General features: G+C 41.4%; 1 protein-coding gene and 1 non-coding gene across 2 annotated transcripts in view; both read right to left on the bottom strand.

The window, feature by feature from the left end:
* MOXD1 (monooxygenase DBH like 1) overlaps positions 1 to 8,099 on the bottom strand; it is an 85,724-nt gene extending 77,625 nt beyond the window's left edge. The window contains exon 1 of the mRNA XM_061206957.1: positions 7,764 to 8,099. Within this exon, the coding sequence (XP_061062940.1) occupies positions 7,764 to 8,027 (264 nt within the window). The 5' untranslated portion in view covers positions 8,028 to 8,099. The remainder of the gene's footprint in view (positions 1 to 7,763) is intronic.
* Positions 8,100 to 14,640: 6,541 nt separating this feature from the next.
* LOC133102707 (U1 spliceosomal RNA) lies at positions 14,641 to 14,805 on the bottom strand. Its single transcript, XR_009703058.1, has one exon. It is a non-coding gene; the product is annotated as a U1 spliceosomal RNA (small nuclear RNA).
* Positions 14,806 to 20,417: the final 5,612 nt, after the last annotated feature.

The raw sequence follows: 20,417 nt of genomic DNA, 5'->3' as shown, positions 1-20,417 counted from the left end.
AAAAGAGAGCTCATGCGGTTCAGACACATTAATTATATTTCCTCCAGGTAGGCAGTCTCCTATATTCAAGGTCTACTGAGTCCTTTGATGCCCATGCCAGATAATCTTCTTCATAGTATATGATATTTTGAATTGTAAACACTATGGTTAATCTTGAAAGACAACCTTTAGAACTTGGGATATTTGTTTTCCTTCGTGTTTTGATTATAAGCATCCCAATCTCAAACAGCCGCACTGTTGCTCCTTATCACATCACCCTATTTTAATTCTCTGCACAGCACTTACCACTTTCTGATATTTTTGTTGCTTGTTTATTTGTTTATCCCCCATCAAAATGTGAGCCCCCTGATACCACTGATTTCATCTCACTAAATGCTATATCCCCAGCATCTAGAACTGTTCAATAAACCTTCAGTAAATATTGGTCAAGTGAATGAATGAACATTCTAACATTCTCTGCCTCTCGGTGAGTACTTTACTAAAACAGTCATATGAAAGTCCCAAGTGATTCTCATGCTGTGTGGCCTGGAGCCTCAGGTTTATACAACTACAAAATGCGAGAAATAAGATATTGACCTTATAGGGCTATTGTGAGAATTACATGAGATATCACACTTTAAGGACTTATCATAATGTATGGCATATATTAAGAACTCCATGAGGGACTTCCCTGATGGTCCAGTGGTAAAGAATCTGCCTTCCAGTGCAGGGGACAAGAGTTCGATCCCTGGTCAGGGAACTAATATCCCACACGCTGCGGGCCAACTAAGCCCGTGCACCACAACTACTGAGCTTATGCGCCTCAACTAGAGCCCTCGTGCCACCAACTACAGAGCCCACGCGCCCTAGAGCCCATGCACCACAACTAGAGAAGAGAAAACCCACATGTCACAACTAGAGAGAAGCCCGGGCACCACAACGAAGAGGCCGCATGCCTCAACGAAGACCCCACATGCCGCAACTAAGACCCTACACAACCAGAAAAAAAAACCAGAACTCCATGAATGAAAAATCACATCATAGAAATGTATATCTATGACATTCATAGTACAACAAAAGTAGTAAGAGAGATACTATGATTTTATCACTTTTTAAAAATGCATTTTATTAACATGTTTTTTCACGATTGAGGAAGAAAACTGTTAATGTTTTTATGTAAGCTACCAGTTTCTTGTAGGAGAAGAAAGACCACCAAACCAGGACTAAGAGGAAATGAATCCAGGCTACTGATCTGTATGGCCTCCAACAAGTCGTTTAACAGGTACCTAAGGCCTAGTTTCTTAACTGTAAAATTGGGGCGGGGGTGGTTTAGGAAATTTAAGGGGAATCAACTGAACTCTGAGCTCTTATGAGCAGCAAGTAAATGCCCAAAACATCAACATTTAACTTGTAAAAGCAAACATTGTTTAAAGATTTTCTCATAATTTTTGGCTACATTAGATGACTACAAAAGACCTCAGTAGTAAATTAAATTTGGTCTATACATTATTTGCACAGCACTCATATATAATCACCCATTTTTACAGTTAACAAAAAGTGATATATTTGAAGTTATTTTTATTTTTGTAGAATTCTCTGCTTATGTGTGTGCTGTATGTTGTCCTAATGTGAAGCTTTTTTTTCCCAGTCTATTTTAAAACTTAACAAGTTAAAAAGACATAGATTGGGAAGAAGTTTCCTGGAGAAATATTCTCTGCTTAAAAGTTCTGTACTAATTATTTTTTAAAAGTTACAATAAACAGCACTGTGAGGCATCCATAGGCAGAGGTGTTTTTTGTTTTTTATGTTTTTTGTTTTTACATATGGATCAAACATTTCCAGAAACATGATATATAATGAATTCACTCCTTTTGCCAGCAACTTTATTTTAATAGGGCTCTATTACAAATGATGAATCAATAAACCACCCTTCACTTTCTTTGAAGTGGACTCTTGCCTCTCCTTCCAAGAATCCAGAAACAGGCTGTTGGTTGCCTGAAGTCTTAAACCTTGACGGTCAATTCAGGCGCACTGTTCTCTTGGCTCTTACTCTGCCGTCTCCTCAGGCTGGCGCTATGAAATCATCTGCTCTTCCAGGGAGAACCGCACAGCTGAAGAGTGTCCTGGTGTGTTCCCGTTCCAGCTTACATTGGTGCATATGTACTTATTACTAATGCACAAAGCATGAAGCTTGGAGAGGTCCCTTCCTCATCTGGAAATTGATGGGGGGGGGGGGTGGAGAGGACATAATTTGAAGATTTATAAATATCTCTTAACAAAGCCCCAGCTGAGCTGTGTCAGGGTTGCACACTCTCTTCGCCTGTCCCTTACAGCTTTTCAATTTGCTTTCCAAACATTTCTTTGTTGCCATTGGCCCCGATGCACTTAAAAGAAACCCATCATTAACCACAAAGAATGCTCACTGTTTTCTGTGATTTCAAATCACAGCATAATTTCCAAGCACTTCCTCAGGGAGCAGCCCTGCAGCAATTACCCCGCTGCTGAAGACTTCCTTCTCATCACAGAAAAGTTTCAGTCATACGGACGGCCAACCAGCAAGGCAGTAACAAATGATGACATAGGTTTCAGCCTCCATTCCCCAGCGATTTACACCCCCAAAGGAAGAGTGAATCCATTTTTGTGCAAATTCAACAGGCATATCTGACAATGCTGCCCTCTTCTCCAACTCACACAAACTAGGCATTCATCAACCCGGATTACTTCCCCCAAATGGGGACTCACAGTTGCTAAGTGGCTTGGGTCGGGGTGGGATCGCTCTGTGTCAAAAAGGGGCAAAGTACAAGGAAAGGACACGAATCCGAGTGCATCAGGGAAGTGAGGGTTGAGTTAATTCATTGAGACAAAATAGTGAGGCTTTACAAAGCCGAGGCAAAAGGAAAGACCGCTTCCCACCCCCACCCCTGGCCGTTCTGTGAAACACACTGTCTCGAAACTAACCTCAGCAGCATCCCAGGGGTAACGTGTCCCCAAGTGTAACCCGATCCAGAACAATTTACCCGACTGCGTACACTGGGACGGGCTTTACTTCACAACCGCGTTTCTCTCTTTTCTTTCCCATTTTGACGGTACCTGGTTATACACCATTTGAAGAAACATCTCCAGACAGGGTCGGAGGGTTACAAAACGGGCAGGGCAAATTTCCACAATACCTCATCTCTGGGTGTGGTTTTAAGGATGTCCAAGCCAGTATACTGCCTTGAGGCAAGGAAATCAAAATCTGATTTTTCACTCCACAACTCTACAAGCAAATATCGCGCTGCCCTCCGGAGACAGTCTCATTGGGTCCAGCCCTGAATTAGTGATCGGCAGCCACCGAAAAATGTGGGTTTGTGGAGGTTTAGAACTCTTTTTCTGGGGGGAGGGGTGGAAGGAATGTGGACTAGGAGGACTAACCATTCACTAACTTCTTGTGAGTAATGCGCGCGCGCGCGTGTGTGTGCGCGCGCGTGTGTGTGCGTGTGTGCGTGTGCGCGTGTGTGTGTGCACGCGTGTGTGAGTAATGCGTGCGCGTGTGTGTGTGCGCGCGCGCGCGTGTGTGTGCGTGTGTGCGTGTGCGCGTGTGTGTGTGCACGCGTGTGTGAGTAATGCGTGCGCGTGTGTGTGTGCGCGTGTGTGTGAAGTGGGGGGGAGGAAAGAGGTGAATAAGTAAGCACTTGCCTCCCAATCCGAGCAGCGTCAAGAGAGAGTGACTATGTGGAGACAGGTACTCAGAAGCGGTGGCGGAAGGGAACTGGCAAGTTGGTGACGATGGGTGTGGTGGCATGGATTTTCCGAAGATGGCCACACTAATATCTTCCCCTCCCACGTGACCTCCTCACAGCATGATGTTGAGGTGGCGTCTACATTCTCTCTTCAATCCAGTGGGGCTGTGACTACAGCAGAAGACACAGTCCGTGATTCCATGGCTAAATTATAAAGGGCCATCCAGTTTCCACCTGGGCCTCTCAAGATGTTCACTCTTGGGACCCAGCCACTCTGCTGGGAGGAAGCCAGGCAGCTACATGGAGAGGCCACGTTCCCGCCACAGTACCAGCGGAGGTCCAGCCAACAGCCAGCATCAATTGCCAGTCAGACAAACCAGTGAGAGAGCCTCCAGATGACTCCAGCACTCACCTTGGAGCTGACACCACGTGGAGCAAAGAAGACCTGTCACCACTAAGCCCTGCTCAAATTGCAGCTTTGTGAGCAAAATAAGCCGCTGTGTTTTGGGGTGGTTTGTTACACAATGATAGATAAGCAAAAGAAGGGGCAAGGTCCCCTCTGACACTGGACATTTCTTGACACAGAGTAAATCTGGCCTGAAGAGAAATGGGACCTGCCTCTCTGTCTTTTCTGGATTTTCATAATTTGGGTTGATTCTTTATTAACTTCAGCTTTTTTTCCTCTTGGTCCCAGATGAAGCTGTCCATGGGATGTATCTCAACTGAAACTGTGTATGTATATGTGCACTACAGGGTGCTTTGTACAAATTTGAATTGTGGCTGCTATTTACTAATCAGAAGGTTTTACTTACACACACACACAAACTAAAAATCTTTCTTCTCTTGGGACTTCCCTGGTGGTGCAGCGGTTAAGAATCCGCCCGCCAATGCAGGGGACACAGGTTCGAGCCGTGGTCCGGGAAGATCCCACATGCCACGGCTCCATGCGCCACAACTACTGAGCCTGCGCTCTAGAGCCCGTGAGCCACAACTACTGAGCCTGCATGCTACAACTACTGAAGCCCGCACGCCTAGAGCCCATGCTCCGCAACAAGAGAAGCCACCGCAATAAGAAGCCTGCGCACCTCAAGGAAGAGTAGCCCCCGCTTGCTGCAACTAGAGAAAGCCCACACGCAGCAATGAAGACCCAACGCAGCCAAGAGTAAATAAATTAAATAAATAAATTAAAAAAAAAACTTTCTTCTCTCAAAAAAACAAAAACAAACGGAAGATCTGGCAATACTCGATTTGCATTCCTACATAACAGTAATTCACATGCAAAAACTCAGGTTTCTTCTCTCCCCTCTACTCTGCTGCATTACAATCCTGCCTGTTCCACTCAAGACTAGTCACTCTTTTACATTTGCTGCTTGATCTCTACATGAATTTGGGTTTATGACATCTGTTTCAACGACAATTCTCTGCCTGGCTGGTTAGGATTTATTCTTATATAGTTATCCAGGAGTTAACATTCTATTGAAAAGAAGAGTTTAAGATCATCAGTTTAATAATAAACTGAGTTTAATCATCATCATTATTAAAAGTCATAATAATAAAAGAATAAAAAATATGTAAAGGTCAAGTTTTTTTTAATTAAATAAGAAAGGATGAAATAAAATATATGGAAAATAGCCACAAGGGGCGGTGACTAGGATGTCAACTTAGGTTGTTATCATACACTCTGATGCCATCCTACATTGTGCCCCAGAAGCCAATGCTTTTTGTTGTATTGTTTCATGCAAAATTTGTTCTTATTGGGAGTAAAATTACACAAAATTCAGTCTACTAGTGGAATCACATATACAATGTTTAACAACCCTATTGACCTTTTGGTATAGTTGCTGAGGATACCCTTATCACACCATTGCATGAAGAATCTCAAGTCAATAGTTTCTAGGGGGAAGATACAATTTCAAGAGTTGGAAAATGGAATCACCCAGCCTGGATGATCCAGCTGGAACTGATACATTTCTTTTTATTTTTAGTGTCTGGGGTCTTTCATTTTATTAAAGAGGTTTTTAATAAATTTTCTTTCTCCTTAACTGATAAGCATAATTTTTATTGTATATTATATGTCCTAAAATGAATGGGATGCTTAAAAAAATGGAATAGTAAAGGCTGTCAGTCAACTAAGAAAATGGTGATCCTTTATACATGAAAATAAAGATTTCATCTCCTTAGGAATAAAAACAGAGGGGAAAGTCCTACTTCGTGCTCATTAAATATATTGGGAAAGGATCCATTTCCAAGGATTATTTCATAGTGATATGTGTTCAGTAATTACTTTAAGAGAAGTTCTATGTTTCAAAACCCATCTAAAGAGCACTTAATTAATTCTTATGTGATCTTTATGAAGAACCACCAGCAGTGTGAAAATACTGTAGTTTAACAAACCCTATGTTTGTGGTGTGCCCATTATGGCATGTTGAAACAGAATTCTACTCTTAGTCTTTCATTTGATATCAAATTGGATGGGCTTTCTAGAAATGCTACTCTTCTGGGGAAAACAATATCAAGTTATCTTTTAAAGTACACATGCTCTGTTTTGTGATATCACTATAGTAAGACTTGCCCCCTTCAACAAAACATGCAAGGATAGTTAAGGGGCATTTGACTCTCCCCACCCTAAAAAACCAAACAGACAAACAAAAAGATGTGGCTCAACAGGTGTTTAAATAAGGTATTGTCTACTTCGTATCAGAAGAGAGCTAAGTTATTCAGCTAGTGAGGCCTGTGCTTGGGGTCAAATTCTTGGTTTACAAATTTAATGTCTGAGATGCTCCAGGAGGAGAAAATTTATACATCAATGACTTCAACAGAGTGTAATCCTCATATAACTTTACTTTCTTGGAGTTGTCCTTATTTTGGGGAGGAAAGGACTAATTTATGAAAATATAGACAACAGAATGGTTTTAAAGTTTTTATAGCTGTCATTTTTTAAAATTTCTAGCCGGAGTTAAAAGCCCAATGCCAAAATTAGTGTTAAAAATTAATTGCAGAATGTTGTGGAAATCAAACTTAGAAGTCAGAAATAAAATTACTGAGAAATGCTCTTCGAAATCCATCGTGCACATCGATTTTAACATCATCAAAGCCTTAACACAATGCCAGAACAACTAGTTTTCATCTGGATCAAGAGACTTTTGGCAATGGTCAGCATTTTTCGATGAACTTTGATAAGCAATGCTGTATTTACCACGATGTTAGGTCGTCGTGGAGAAGTGTCCAAATGTCGGTCAAGATCGAACAAAGATGTCCAGAAAACCAACCTACCTACCTAATCGTTCTGGTCATCTCATAGTTAAAAAAATTGTTTCCTATTCATAAAAACATCTGTGAACAGGCAACGACTCTACTCGGGCTCTTTCAAAGCAAAACGGTAGCTGTCAAATTAATTTTGTTAGCTATTAAAGTGAGTGAAAAGTTTTGCCACTTAATAGGGGGTTTTGCCTGGGGACTCCAGGTTTTGTAGGTTTTGCGGCTTCCTAAACGGCTCTCAGAATAGCAAGCTCCTAACGATTCTTGGGGGCCTTTCATTCATTTCTCGGGTAAGGTAGCCGACCCGGCCCGCGAGCCAGGAGGCTTCAGAATAGCCGAGATGTGGGAAGTTCTGAGATCCCCGACCCTCGATAGCAAGACAGCAAATGCTCCAGCTCTCTGGTCCCTTCAACCCTGAGAGCTGTTCCGTTAGGCCCCCAAAGCCGGGGTCCCTCTCCTTTCCTGTGAGGGAGGGAGGGGGGTGCGTGGCAGGTGTGTACCTGGGGGATGTATTAAGTGGGGCGCTGGGGACAGGAAAGTGTTCAGAGACGAAAAGCTGCCTGGGGTCACCGTGCTCAGCGGTGAAACCTGGGGGCCGGAGGGCGGAGCTGGGGAGCCCAGTCGCGGGCGCCTTCGGCTCCGGGGCGTACAGGAGAGGACGGCGAAGGAAAACGGGTGCCGGGCACGGGCGGCGGGGCTGCGGGGCGCGACGGCGTCCAATCTCGGCCGGAGGGAAAGCCGAGTGGCCCGGGGCCGGGACCGGCCGGGGCGCGGCGGGGCGGCTCCGGGAGGGGACGCGCTTACCTGCAGGTAGGGCCGCCCGCGGACCACCCCGCCCACGACGATGTCGGCCGCGGCCATGGTCCCGGTGGGCGAGAAGCCGAAGCCCACGTAGCCGGCGGTGCGCACCTCGAGGCGGAAGGCTAGCCGGCCGCCCCGCGGGCCCCAGCTCAGCCAGTACTTGCCCTCGGAGTCGAGGAGGGTGCGGTGCGGGAAGGGCCGGCCCGAGCCCCCCGCCGCCGCGCCGGGGAGCAGGCCGCACAGCAGGAGCAGCGGCCAGCGGCACATCCTCGGGCGCGTCCCGCCTGGCGGCACCTGGGCTCCCGCCGCCTGGAACGCGGAGGGCGCACGCCGAGCGGCGGCCGAGAGCCGGCGGCTGGGCACCGCCCCCCGTCCCGCCCGCCGGGAGGGGCCGGACCGTACCGCTCTCCCTCCCAGGCCCGGGCCGCCCGCCAGCCCGTCGGCCCGGGTCACGCCGCCTCCAGCTGCGTCCCGCCCTTGCCGCCCATCCACCTGCCACCCCGAGCCCCTGATTTGGTCCCCGAGGTGGGATTCAGTGGGGAGCGGAGCGACGGGCGTCCTGCAAGGAGAGAGGAGGAGGCGGAAGCCGAGGAAAGGGGGTCGGGGGCAGAGGGAAAAGGAGCGGGGAGAGTGGGCACGTCTTGGGGACCAAGGGGTGGGGATCGCAGAGGAAAGAATAAGAAATTGCCGAGAGAGGGTAAGTTTAGCTTAGCCGAGGAGGGGAGGACCTGAGTAATCAAAGGGATAATCCTGGGTTTGCTGGAGGGCAAGTAAGAGAAAGTCCCGTCCAGGGTTAACCGCTTAATATTTCGCTGCCGTCGATTTTCCGAAACCATTGTACACAGCGATGCCTCTACCCCGCCGGGAACACGGTTCACCTCGTCCAGCGCATCTCCCTCACCCGTTCATCGGGTCTGGGGAGATCTGGTTCCTGACGGCAGGAGTCAGCACCTTAAGGCTGGGCTCCTTCGGCCTCTGGTTTTCGTTTGATTTGGTTTGGCCTTGAGGGGACACCTTCTGCCAAACCACTCTGCCATCAGCAAATAGGTCAGGGTTGAAGCATCATTTGGGAGTTAGATTTTAATTTGATATCCTCGTTTCCTGCTATTTCAAGTTCTGGCTATAGTCATGTTTATCAAAAAGTGTTTTTGTCTCTACCTTTGACCACATCACTCCTGTCTTCAGAATGCTAATTACTCCGTGTGGCAACTGCAAATTACCTTCTTTATTTATTCATTTATTTATATTCTGCCATGTTTCAAAAAAGTTCTAAGGTGGCTTATAAAATACAAATAATACAAAATATAAAAATAAGAGAGGATATCAGATAAAAAAAATATGGGTAAGAAGAATACTACAAATATGTAGTATTTACTTTGGATTTGGATTTGGAGGCTCCACACAAGCTGCTTATATTAATTCTCTCTTTTCGAGTCATGTTTCAGCCTGTTTTTTCTTGCTCCTATTTTCTCTTCCCATTCCTTTTCCCATAACTTTTCCAGAGTTGCCACCATGCATCAAAACTGTGCTCTCCCAGAGATTCGGGCATATTTGACTAATTCTGGAAAGCAACCTTCCAGCGGATCTGTTTACCAGGGAGTTCAGGGAGTTGCTTGAGAAGGGACTCATCCCAAGGAGAGAGGGGACTGAAGTCTACAGGTTTAGTCAATGACAACAGACCACCATCAGAGTAGAGCAATGTTGAAACCTTGGGATAAGGCAAGAAATAAAAGAGCCTGTGAAGCCTTTAAAGAACTGAGGCATTGAGAGTATGAACTGCCAGCAGCCACAGGGCTCCCTGGGCGGACATCAGGAGCAGCAGCAGCAACTTTGGCAAACTAAGAATCGCATCCTTAGAACTGCATTTTTACAAGCACAGGGGCATGGCTACTGCTGTTGCTGTGGCCAGGAAGAGGAAGGGAATGTGGAGAGAGAGGAACAAAATGGTGGACATGGAGGCCAAGAAGAGTGGGTCTTGGTACCATGTGAGGCACAGGCATTTCAGGGGAGTTATATTACTCCAGAGTGATCAAAGGCAAACTTCCTGTTTTGTGACCCCACTTTTATCCCTAGCATAGAGGAGCCTGGAATACATGGTTACATCTGCTTCCTGGGGTTTGTTATATAAATCCCAAATTCACATCTGGAATCTGCCCCCTGTATACTGTTCCAGCTTTACCTTCCATCACTGCCATGTCACTCACCCATTTCCAACCGGACACATAAAAGCTGCCTCTAGAATCCTCAAAAGAGAGCCCTGCTGTTTCCCATCACTGTGCCTTTTCAGATGGCTCACACTCTGTCACACTTGCCTTTTCTTCCCTCCATTCTTCGAAGTATTTTCTGATCCTTCTTCCCACGTGTCCGTCAGATTGCATTGACCCCTGCACAGTGGTACCCATGCCCATGCAATGTTCTGTCCAGACCTCATGATGGCTCCCCTAACATTTCAGTGTCTGTCCATATGCTTGTTTTCCTCCAGGAGCCTTTTAAGTCAGGAACAGATTCTGGTTCCTTGTTCTAGCACATTGCCTAGAATATGGATGAACATGCAATAGTGCTTAATAAATACTTGTAGGAAGAATAAATAGATGCATTTTCAGATTCCCCTGCAAGCATCCTCTTAACAAAGATGGGCTGTGGAGGGAAAGCTTGGCCCCCAGATATGATTGAATGTTCTGCTCTGCCCTGGTATTGAGGCAAAAATAGAAAAGAAGACCATACATGAATACACAAAAGAGAAAGTCTTAAATGGTCTTTATTCTTTCATAAAGTCAGAATGTTGAATGTGAAGTTACTGCCCTTTGCTTGTCTGTAACTGGCATTGCATCCAAAACACCCTGCTTAAGAACTATTAAAACTAATATAATCATGTTGAGATTAGGTCAACAAACAGAACATCATTAGCATAACTCATCCTCAAGAGACCCATTCTGCCTTGGCTTGAATTACCCCAGTAAATGAAGACAAAAGAGACAATTTTATCTAAGTGTGCTTTATAAGCTGCCTGAGTTCCCTAGATCAAAACCATCTCCCCGCTCAGTTGCATAAAGTCACAGTTTCCCAACTGGGAAATTAATTACTGTACAACTGCTTGTCTTAAATCTGTAAGGAAAGCAGGAAGAAAGCACAGGTCCATTAAAAACTCAGGGTATAAAGCCGAGAAGAGAATGAAATCAGTGGCAAGAGGTTTCAAATTTACTTTTGTAACTACTGTTTTTGTAAAAATGATACTTGCTCCTTATTTAAAGCAAAAGATCAGGAAATGCAAAAAATATGAATAAGAAAGTAAGCTAAAAAAACACCTGAAATTCCACCATCCAAAAATAACACTTGTATGAATTCCAAGAAACATCATTCCAGAACCTAGTGCCATTAAAACCTGGAAGGAAGAGCCTGTTGAATAAGAATTTGCAAAGAAACAGGTGAATTACTTTTGTAAAACTCCTCTTGAAATAAACAGAGTGACTCTAAACCTGCTGGTTACAATCACATTTTTTAGGTTTCTTCTCTACACATGTATCTAAAAAAGAAACAAAATACAAAACTAGAGATTCAGTGAGGTCCTTCCTGAGTTCAGAACATTCAACCAAATTACTCATTCTTAAAAAATGAATCATTTTTTCACACTTTTCAATCAGGAATTTTAAACGTGATGTGTATTTTGAATCCTCACCCATTCTGATACACAGCTTGCCATCAGCCAGCGTGTCTGCATCCATGCTGGGCTTCCTTACCTTGGAACCCTCGCTGCTGTGGAAGGTTTATTTATATTTCCACGTTTGTCAACTGCAAGGGCTGAGGAGGATGGAAAAAAGAAAGCTCAAGAGACCCTAACAAGCCAATGCAAAGTCCTTGGTATGAACCAGGATTATCTGAAATAGGTATTTCTTACTTAAATATGGGAGTATAATTTCCTGTCTCCTTGTACCTAAGGTGCAACAATAAAACTAAATATTTATAAAGTTCCTGTCTTCTAGGGAGCTCAAAGAAAAATATTTATATAAGTGATCTCGGCAGTTCTCCAGCATTCAAATAGCGAAGCTGAAGCATTTCTCATTTTCATCGGTTAACTAAGCCTCTTGTGTGGATAGGCTTAGCTAGTAGACGAATGTTGGCCTGGTTCAAGTTAATACTGTGAGTCAGTGGCAGAAAAGCCAAAAATAGAACTTTGGTTTCTTTCTTTTTTTTTTTTGACTACATACTTTCCTTAGCTCTCACCTCATATCCACTAAAAAAAAGTAATTTTTAAAGCTACCAGGTCATCATCATGAAACTTTCAGCTGGGCTGATATTTTTCACATGAGCAAGATGCCGTGATCTGCTATTAGCCCAATATTATACTCCTTATTTTAATTATGGATGATACCAATGATGATGGTGGCACGGATGAAGAAGTGCATTTATTTTTATTATTAAAAAACTGAAATGGGCTTAACTGAGTCCTTGAGGTTACTTTGAAGATAAGTGCCAGTTGGCATTGAAAATCCCTCCATATGAAGATAACAAGCAAACCACTTTCTCTGTGCAAATCCTGCACTTTGGTATTATCTATAAACCGTGCTCTGAAATCAAACTGTTTCAACTAGAAAAAGTAATAGAATTTTCTTAGAAGAAAAAAATAATACTGTTTTTTTTTATCACTAGTGACCATCTGTTAGAATTTTCATTTACAAGTAACTATGATGTGTATCAATACCGTGGTAGGGAAGAAATTGATTTATACCAGCACTCAGCCTATAGTATTGTAAAGCCTTTTTAAAAAGGTGTTTGGGCGTTGATGAGAGCAATAGACCCCGGAATTGTGCTCTTTATCAGAGTGATCTTTAGATGAAGAAAAATAACCATGTTCTCTAAATTTAGTTTCTATGGCAATGAAGCAACTGAAGCTGTCAGTGATTATGGGAGGAGAAATGAGGGGTGATAAAATGTGCTGAGTTAGTCCTAGGAATATCCTAGGACTTGCCTTGAAAGGAACCTCAAGGACCCTGCAGTCCATACTCTCATCTTGCAGCTGAAGCTAGCAAGTCTTAGAGAGAAGTGAATTGTTATTCAAAGTTACAATTTTTTAATAGATACAAGCAGGAAGGGTGGCTGCCTGACAAAATTAACAATGTTTGGCTCTTCCCACATCCTCCTCTTAACGGTTATTCTTTTGGATGTCTCATGTTCACCACTGGTATTGGTTTACCAAATTTTAACTTCTGTAAACATGTTGGGAGAAAGAAGTCATTGTGAGTACAGTAATATTCTCCCTAGATATTACCCTTCTGGTTATACAATAGATTTGGTATTTTAAATGCTTGTGCTTCTATGGGCTTATGCTTCTATAACCATCAATTTCAAGAAAAGTCTACATACTTAGTCAAAATGAGCAACCAGCATCAATTCAAAAACTGAATATGAATGAGATGATTCAGTACTACTTGATTTCAAAATTCCATATGAGGTTTTGGAAAAATTTAAAGAAATCTATACTCGAATGAAAGAACATAAAGACTAGAAATATAAAAATGTAATTATTAAAAAACACAATGGGGGACTTCCCTGGTGGTCCAGTGGTAAAGAATCCACCTTCCAATGCAGCGGACTCGGGTTCCATCCCTGGTAGGGGAACTAAGATCCCAAGCCCGCGCCACAACTACTGAGCTCCCGCGCCCTGGAGCCCGCGAGCCACAGCTAAAGAGAAGCCTGGGTGCCACCGCAACGAAAGATCCTGCATGCCTCAATGAAGACCCTGCGTGCTGCAAACAAGACCCAAAGCAGCGTAAAACATAAAAAATAAAAAATAATGAAAGTCATTACAATCATTACTAAGCATAATAAATAATGAAAAGAGGTTCCCTTAAATGCAAAACTGGAATAATTAGCAATTATTTTTCCATGTGGAAACTGGCAAATATAAGACATAGTCTGGGAATGAGTGTTAAACTAGGTTTTGAAGCTCTCTAATCAATTCTTGAATAAAAAAGGAAAAATGTGTGTGTTTATTTCCTACGCTGCAAGATTTTATTTCTTTTCATTTTTAAATCTAAGCTCTAGTCTCAGTTCTTTGGAAATTTCCACGTTTAAATATCCAAATTAGAAGTTAAAGAAATTAAAGATTAATTAACTTAGAAATTAAAGATTAATCGACTTAGCCTTACATAAACACAATTGCGTCTTCAAAAGGCATCTTTTTTTCTTTAGGTAATTAAACAAATAAAACAAATAATCAGGTTGACTGTCACTGTTAATTGACCAGATAATTGATGGTCAATCACCACACTTACAGCAGAGTTTGCCCAAAAAGAGCCTATCAAAACCCCAGGCCATTACAAAATCAGCCTTAGGAGTAAAACCATTAATAATAATGAGAACACAGGAGCATGACCAGAGGGTAATTTCTAGGGAGCCCTACACTTGAGGAGAATTTCCCTGTATTCATGACCTCTTCATCTCTACTCTTTACCTTCCAATGTGTTTATGGAAGTTAATATTTGGTAAAACTAATTCCAACAGTGAGCTTGAGACACCAAAAGAATAAAGAATAACTGTTAAAATGAGGATATGGGGAAAGCCAAGTATTGATAGCCTTAGAAGTAAAATCATAATAATGATAACGATCATCACAATAATACCAATACGTTTATTAAGTGATGCAGGCATGTTACATGAATTGTCACATTTAATCTTTAGAGTAACTTTATGAAGTCAGTGTTTTTTTTTCTCCCTATTTGAAGGAAACTGAGGGAAAAAACGTTTTTCAACTTCTATAAAAGCAAAGACAACAGGATCTTCTCTCAACTGTAAAGGAAGAAATTTCTTATAATATTAAATATTTATTAATAACCATAAACTGTTACATGTCTTAGAAACTTCTTTACACCTCTTTGTTTTTCTGGGGAAACCATAAACACAATCCCCCAACTGCTACAAATTATGCAGTTGAGTTTCCCACACTTGGGGAAATCGCATGGGTCAGCACATCCAAAGGGCAATGGATAAACCTCCCCCTGGGAAAACTACCTTTGAGATCATGGTACCTCCCCTGCCAGGTATGTATTTTTTTTACATCTCTTATCAAACAACTCTATTGGTAGTATTTTTATTGAATATAAATAAAATAAACAAAAACCCACAGGAAATCAATTTGCTACAAATATTTGGAGCTTTTCTTGACACAAGTTTCTAAAACTGTATGTGGTTACTGAGTTCCTTGAGGAGTGTCTATATACTAAAATTGGTTCAATGGCAATGGAACATATAAAAATTTTATGTTAAAAAGTCACGGTGAGGGTGAAGAGGGGAAGTGAAATTTTGAATGAAATTGAAGAAAGTCAGTCATCTTTTTAAAATAGTATTTCTCTTTTATACTCTCTCCTCTCTCTCTCTCCACACGTACACTCAGACACAACTTAAAGTCACTCAGTTAATCTTGTTAGGCAGAATGGTAATTGTCAATCCATTTTTTCCTCCACTTTTCAGACGTTAGGAGAGGAAAACTAAACATATTGAAAATTTAAACTTCATGTGATATAAAATGAGAGTTGGTGTCTTGTAAGGAATAACTTAGAAAAAAATGAGTAATCTGCTCTCTTCCTCAAGTATATAATCAGTGTTTAGAATTCACAGCAGCAAAAAGTTATAGAGAAAATTGCCATGGTCACATTTTGTTTTTCAAATTGTAGGTTAATTCTATGACCCCTAGTGACATTAGGGAGTGGAGGCTTTTAGGTAATTTAGACCATGATACAAACATTAACCAGTTAGTGGGTGTAAAATCGTTTGAAAATCTAATTTTAAAAAGAAAATTTGGGCTTTCCTGGTGGCGCAGTGGTTGGGAGTCCGCCTGCCAGTGCAGCGGATATGGGTTCGATCCCTGGCCCAGGAGGATCCCACATGCCGCGGAGCAGCTGAGCCCGTGAGCCACAACTACTGAGCCTGCATGCCACAACTACTGAAGCCCACGCGCCTAGAGCCCGTGCTTGGCAACACGAGAAGCCACCGCAATGAGAAGCCCGCGCACTGCAACGAAGAGTAGCCCCTGCTCACCGCAACTAGAGAAAGCCCGCACACAGCAACAAAGACCCAATGCAGCCAAAAATAAATACATTAAAAAAAATAAAGAAAGAAAGAAAAATAAAGAAAAAGAAAATTTATTTTCTTTTTAAAGAAGAACTGACAAATAATGTTTTATTATTGCTACTAATACTGCAGGACTGTTAAGTCAGGGGAAAAAAACCTAAGGGAGTTTTTAAAAAATCATGATTTGGGATATAAACCAGAGAAATCAAAGTATCATTTCTGTATCTCCAATATTGTTAAAAATCTTTTTTGACTAGCATAACCAATGTTTTGATTTGAAAATATTTTTTAAAATATACCTTTGTAAGGTAGGTTTATTTGTGTGAAGAATATTTAGGAGGCCTAAATATTCCGGGAAAGGGGTTTGACCTGACCTGTGAGATCAACTTGATCCGCCTCCTACAGAGAAGAGGCCAAATATCAGCCAGAACAGACCATCTCCTGCTCTATTCTTCCTTCCTCTTTATTTTTTTTAAGATTTTTTTTTTTTTGACGTGGACCATTTTTAAAGTTTTTATTGAATTTGTCACAATACTGCTTCTGTTTTATGTTTTGGTTTTTTGGCCATGAGGCATGTGGGATCTTAACTCCCCGACCAGGGATCGAACCCGCACCCCCTGCATTGGAAGGCAAAGTCTTAACCACTGGACCACCAGGGACGTCCCCATTCCTCTTTAAAAATGATGTTTTAATTCAGTCTTGCAGATCTTCCTGTAACAATATATTCCCCCAAGGAAATAATAAGTACTCCCAAGTAAAGAACATTAATTTTAATTCTTTGATTCACTGTGAACAACAGCAAACACCATGTGATAAAATGCATGTTATCTGAGGGGGGCAAAGTTAGGCAAACTGTTAAACTATACGGTAGCCACTTCTTAAAGCATATTTATTGTCAATTCTGAATTACCTTTTATATGAAGGAATTACCTGAAAAGTGTTTGTCTAAGGTGGTGTGAATGCTGTATGTTTCTTTGGTGGCCAAGAATGCAAAAAGAGAGATTAGAAAAAGCAACAGACCGAATCCCACTGAATGAGTCAGAAGAGTGAGAAATGCGTAAAAATAAAAAGGACAAGGGTGACAAGGGGCATACCAGAGTCCTGCCAACATCAGTCTCATGGCTTCAGCCCACATGATCACCACCTCTGTTGGATCACCCATTTTAAGGTAACTCTCCATCAATTAGAGCCATTTCCCCGACTTGGCTAGTTGGTGGTATTTCACAACAGAGCTTCTAAACCAGGAGAGCCGAAGCTTGGAATGTTCCAACAGAAAACAGAAACTTAACTAGATGATCCAAGACAGCTCTGCCCAGCTAACATAAATATTGATGAGAGGGAAGATGAGCTGGGGCAAAGAGATGATTGCAGGAGTAGAGTTTATTTAAAGACCCAGCCTGAAAAGGAAAGTTAAAGATTAAAACAAAATTTAAGGTATATATGATATATGACATCAGACTTGTGAGGAGTCTTCTATGAAGTTTTGGTTAGAAGAAAGATTTCCATCTATAGGAGAAATTTTAGGTTGAGGAGCACCAGAAAAATCAGAAAGTTTAAGAATATTGTGATTTTTACGGAAGGAACATTTTAAAATTAAGAAATGCTACTCAAATATTTAATAGAAAGAAATGTTCACAGCATACATTCTCTAATGGAGAAGTTTGGTTTTTTTTACTCAGCCTTTTGTCAATAGCCACTAGAATTTACAAGTTTCTGGATTTTTACCAATGATTAAAAATTATCAGAGCAGCTGGTGTTCATGAGAACTTCTAAACAAGCAAACATAAAGTTTTCACATGTATTGTGAAACAAAACCTTTCTAAGAAATCATCATGGTTACACAACGCTATGAAAGAATATTTCCTTAGTTTGTTGGGATTAATCCCTTTAAATATTTTTTTATTTGAAATTTGTGAATTTTTTATTTAGATTGCATTCCAGGATGTTATTTTATTCATTTATTCATTATACTTTTGATAACCTATTGTGTGCCTATACTTCTAGATGCTGGAGAAGCCCCATTAAAAAAGAAAAATCCATTTCCTCATGGAGCTTGCATTTTAGTGATTTAAGTAACTCAGGGAGCATTAGAAGAAGAATCAAATTACAGTTAGTCAAAAACCTGACAAGATTTCCTCTTTTGAGGTGGCTACAGCACACATTTTTCTTTAATATAAAATCATTTTTGAAATATTGTCACTTTCTTATTTTGAGCTCCATCAAAAGAAAGAACAAAATGAGGGCCCCCATTCTGAATAAATAGTGTTGAAATGTTTTGCTCCATGTGGTAAGAATTATCGGAACATGGAGAATAACTAAAACAAAGCAAAAATTTGGGGGAAGAGTATTTATATAAGAGAGAACTGCATCAAGATACTCTTAGTGGAGCCAAGACACAAAGTTTAAACCACCATAAAGAAATAATGCATCCAGGCTCTAAAGAAACAAATGGAGATGTGCCATTCTGAGCAGGACTAGCGTAGAGAGAGGATGAAATGCCAATGCATTTCATTACGTGATGCTCCAAAGCAGAGCTGTTTCAACTTATCAAATTAATTTATTAGGAAGCAAATTCAGTCAACCAAATGAATGTTTAGGTATGACATTTTGAATCATTAACTGTGTAATGTAAATATTTTTATCTCCTCCTGTCTTATATTTCCTCAAATTGCTTGACACACAATCACTCTTTGGATCCCACTCTTTCACCTCACTTCTGAAGTCTTATTTCCTCTATGTCCTGACATCACCCTCTAGACTACTGCCCCTGCAACACACACGCACACACACACACACGCGCGTGATTAAAATACATCTCCAATTTCATCATATATTTCATAACCACATGTTTAAGAATATCTGTATGTTGTGGGAGAGCTGTATTTGCCCAGAAAACATAAATCTTTCTAATATCTATCTAATCAATTTATGCAGAAGTTAAAACTCAGTTATTGAGTCAACATTTGAAAACAGAATACAATTTTTAGGAACACAGTAGAAATTGAAATCTTTCTTTTGATACCCATATTCTCCCTAGCCAGTTATTGTGAATCTTCTGAATACTCTGAAAAGTATGATGAAATAATCTCCTTATTCCCCTACAATCCTTGTCTACTTAGAAAATTGAAACGTTTGATTTAAAGCAGATTCAGATTTGAATGCACTATTTCAGTGTTTTCAAGTACAGGTACACTTGGCTTCGCAGCATATAGAAGATTACCTTGGAAGCATTTTCAAATGGCATGTACTTTAAATGTATGGTACTGAATTAAATAAACCCAGCTTGTGATGTAGTGATGAAAGTGACTAATCATTGTCATTTATGATTCTTTCTCACTCTGTCCTTCCTCCTTCTCCACACCTTTTGTCTCCCCCTCTCTCCCTTCCTTTCTTCCTTCCTTGTTTAATTTCTACAAGCAGAACACACCTGTAGGTAACAAGGTATAGTTTCAGTATTTTAGAAAAAGAAGAGCATGGACTTTGGAGCAGAGGACCACCTGGAGCTGAATCTCAGCCCTGCCACTTGCCAGCTGTGCAACCTTAAGGAAGTTAGTTAACTTCTCTGTGCCTCATTTTTTATCCCTTATAAAATGTGGATAAAATTAAAGTTATCTCATAGGATTGTTAGGATTAAAAGAGCTCATACTTATAAATTCCTTAAAGCCTGGCACTAGGAGGTCTTATTTAAGTACATGTTAAATAAAATAAATAAATAAGCCTAAAGACAAAACTGCTCTTCACTTAGAAATAATTTCTCTAGAAGAAAACTATGGAAAGTTAGTCAAGCCACCCAGTTTTTGTTTACCTCCTCCATTGCACCAACCTTGCCCAACAAATATATTCTATTTCAAGAAACTGAAATTGATTCCTTCTTGTCCATTTAATTTACATTTGTAAATAAAAATTCCAGAAGTTATTGTTTTCACTCCATTGGTCATTCATATAAGGCAGGATTCCTTCAGAAATTAAATGATGTTAGAGCAGCAGAGGGGAAAGAGAGAAAAGTATAGCAGAAGTGACTAAAAGTGAAATATAGGAGTGCAGAAGAAAACATTAAAAACAGCCTATAATTAAAAGCATGCAAAGAGTCCTGTTGCCCTTGGCTGACTCCAAAAACACGGTTCCAAGAGAAGTGGTCTGCTCTTAACCATAAATACAGAGGTGAAGAGCTCCAGGGCAAATCACATCAAAGGCAAAGGGAATGAGTTGGTGGGAAGGGGCCCCACCCAACCTCCCAGGATGGGCTGGGTTTAACGTCGTCCAGCAGACTAACCAAACCAGCAGCTTTGACCGTAAGTGCAAATTTTCACCAACTCTGGCAGATGAGCCTCTAAGTGGAGTTACCGGCGGTTACTCTTGAAGATCAAGGAGCACACTGAAATTAGACCTTGCATTCCCTTGTCTCTTGAGTGGTGACTGCTTGGGACCCTTGAGTTTGACTGGGATGAATAAAGCCCCTCTCAGACTTGCAGACTCCCCCTGAGGCTTTTGACATCACCCCACAAGCACTCGCTTTCTATGAGCTGTGTCATGTTGCCCTCTGACCTGATGGAAAGATCTAGTGCCTGAAAGTGTTCTGAGATAGCTATT

Source organism: Eubalaena glacialis, chromosome 12 (genome assembly GCF_028564815.1).
Source record: "Eubalaena glacialis isolate mEubGla1 chromosome 12, mEubGla1.1.hap2.+ XY, whole genome shotgun sequence".
NCBI lineage: Eukaryota > Metazoa > Chordata > Mammalia > Artiodactyla > Balaenidae > Eubalaena > Eubalaena glacialis.
This window is presented reverse-complemented; position numbering and strand designations above follow the sequence as displayed.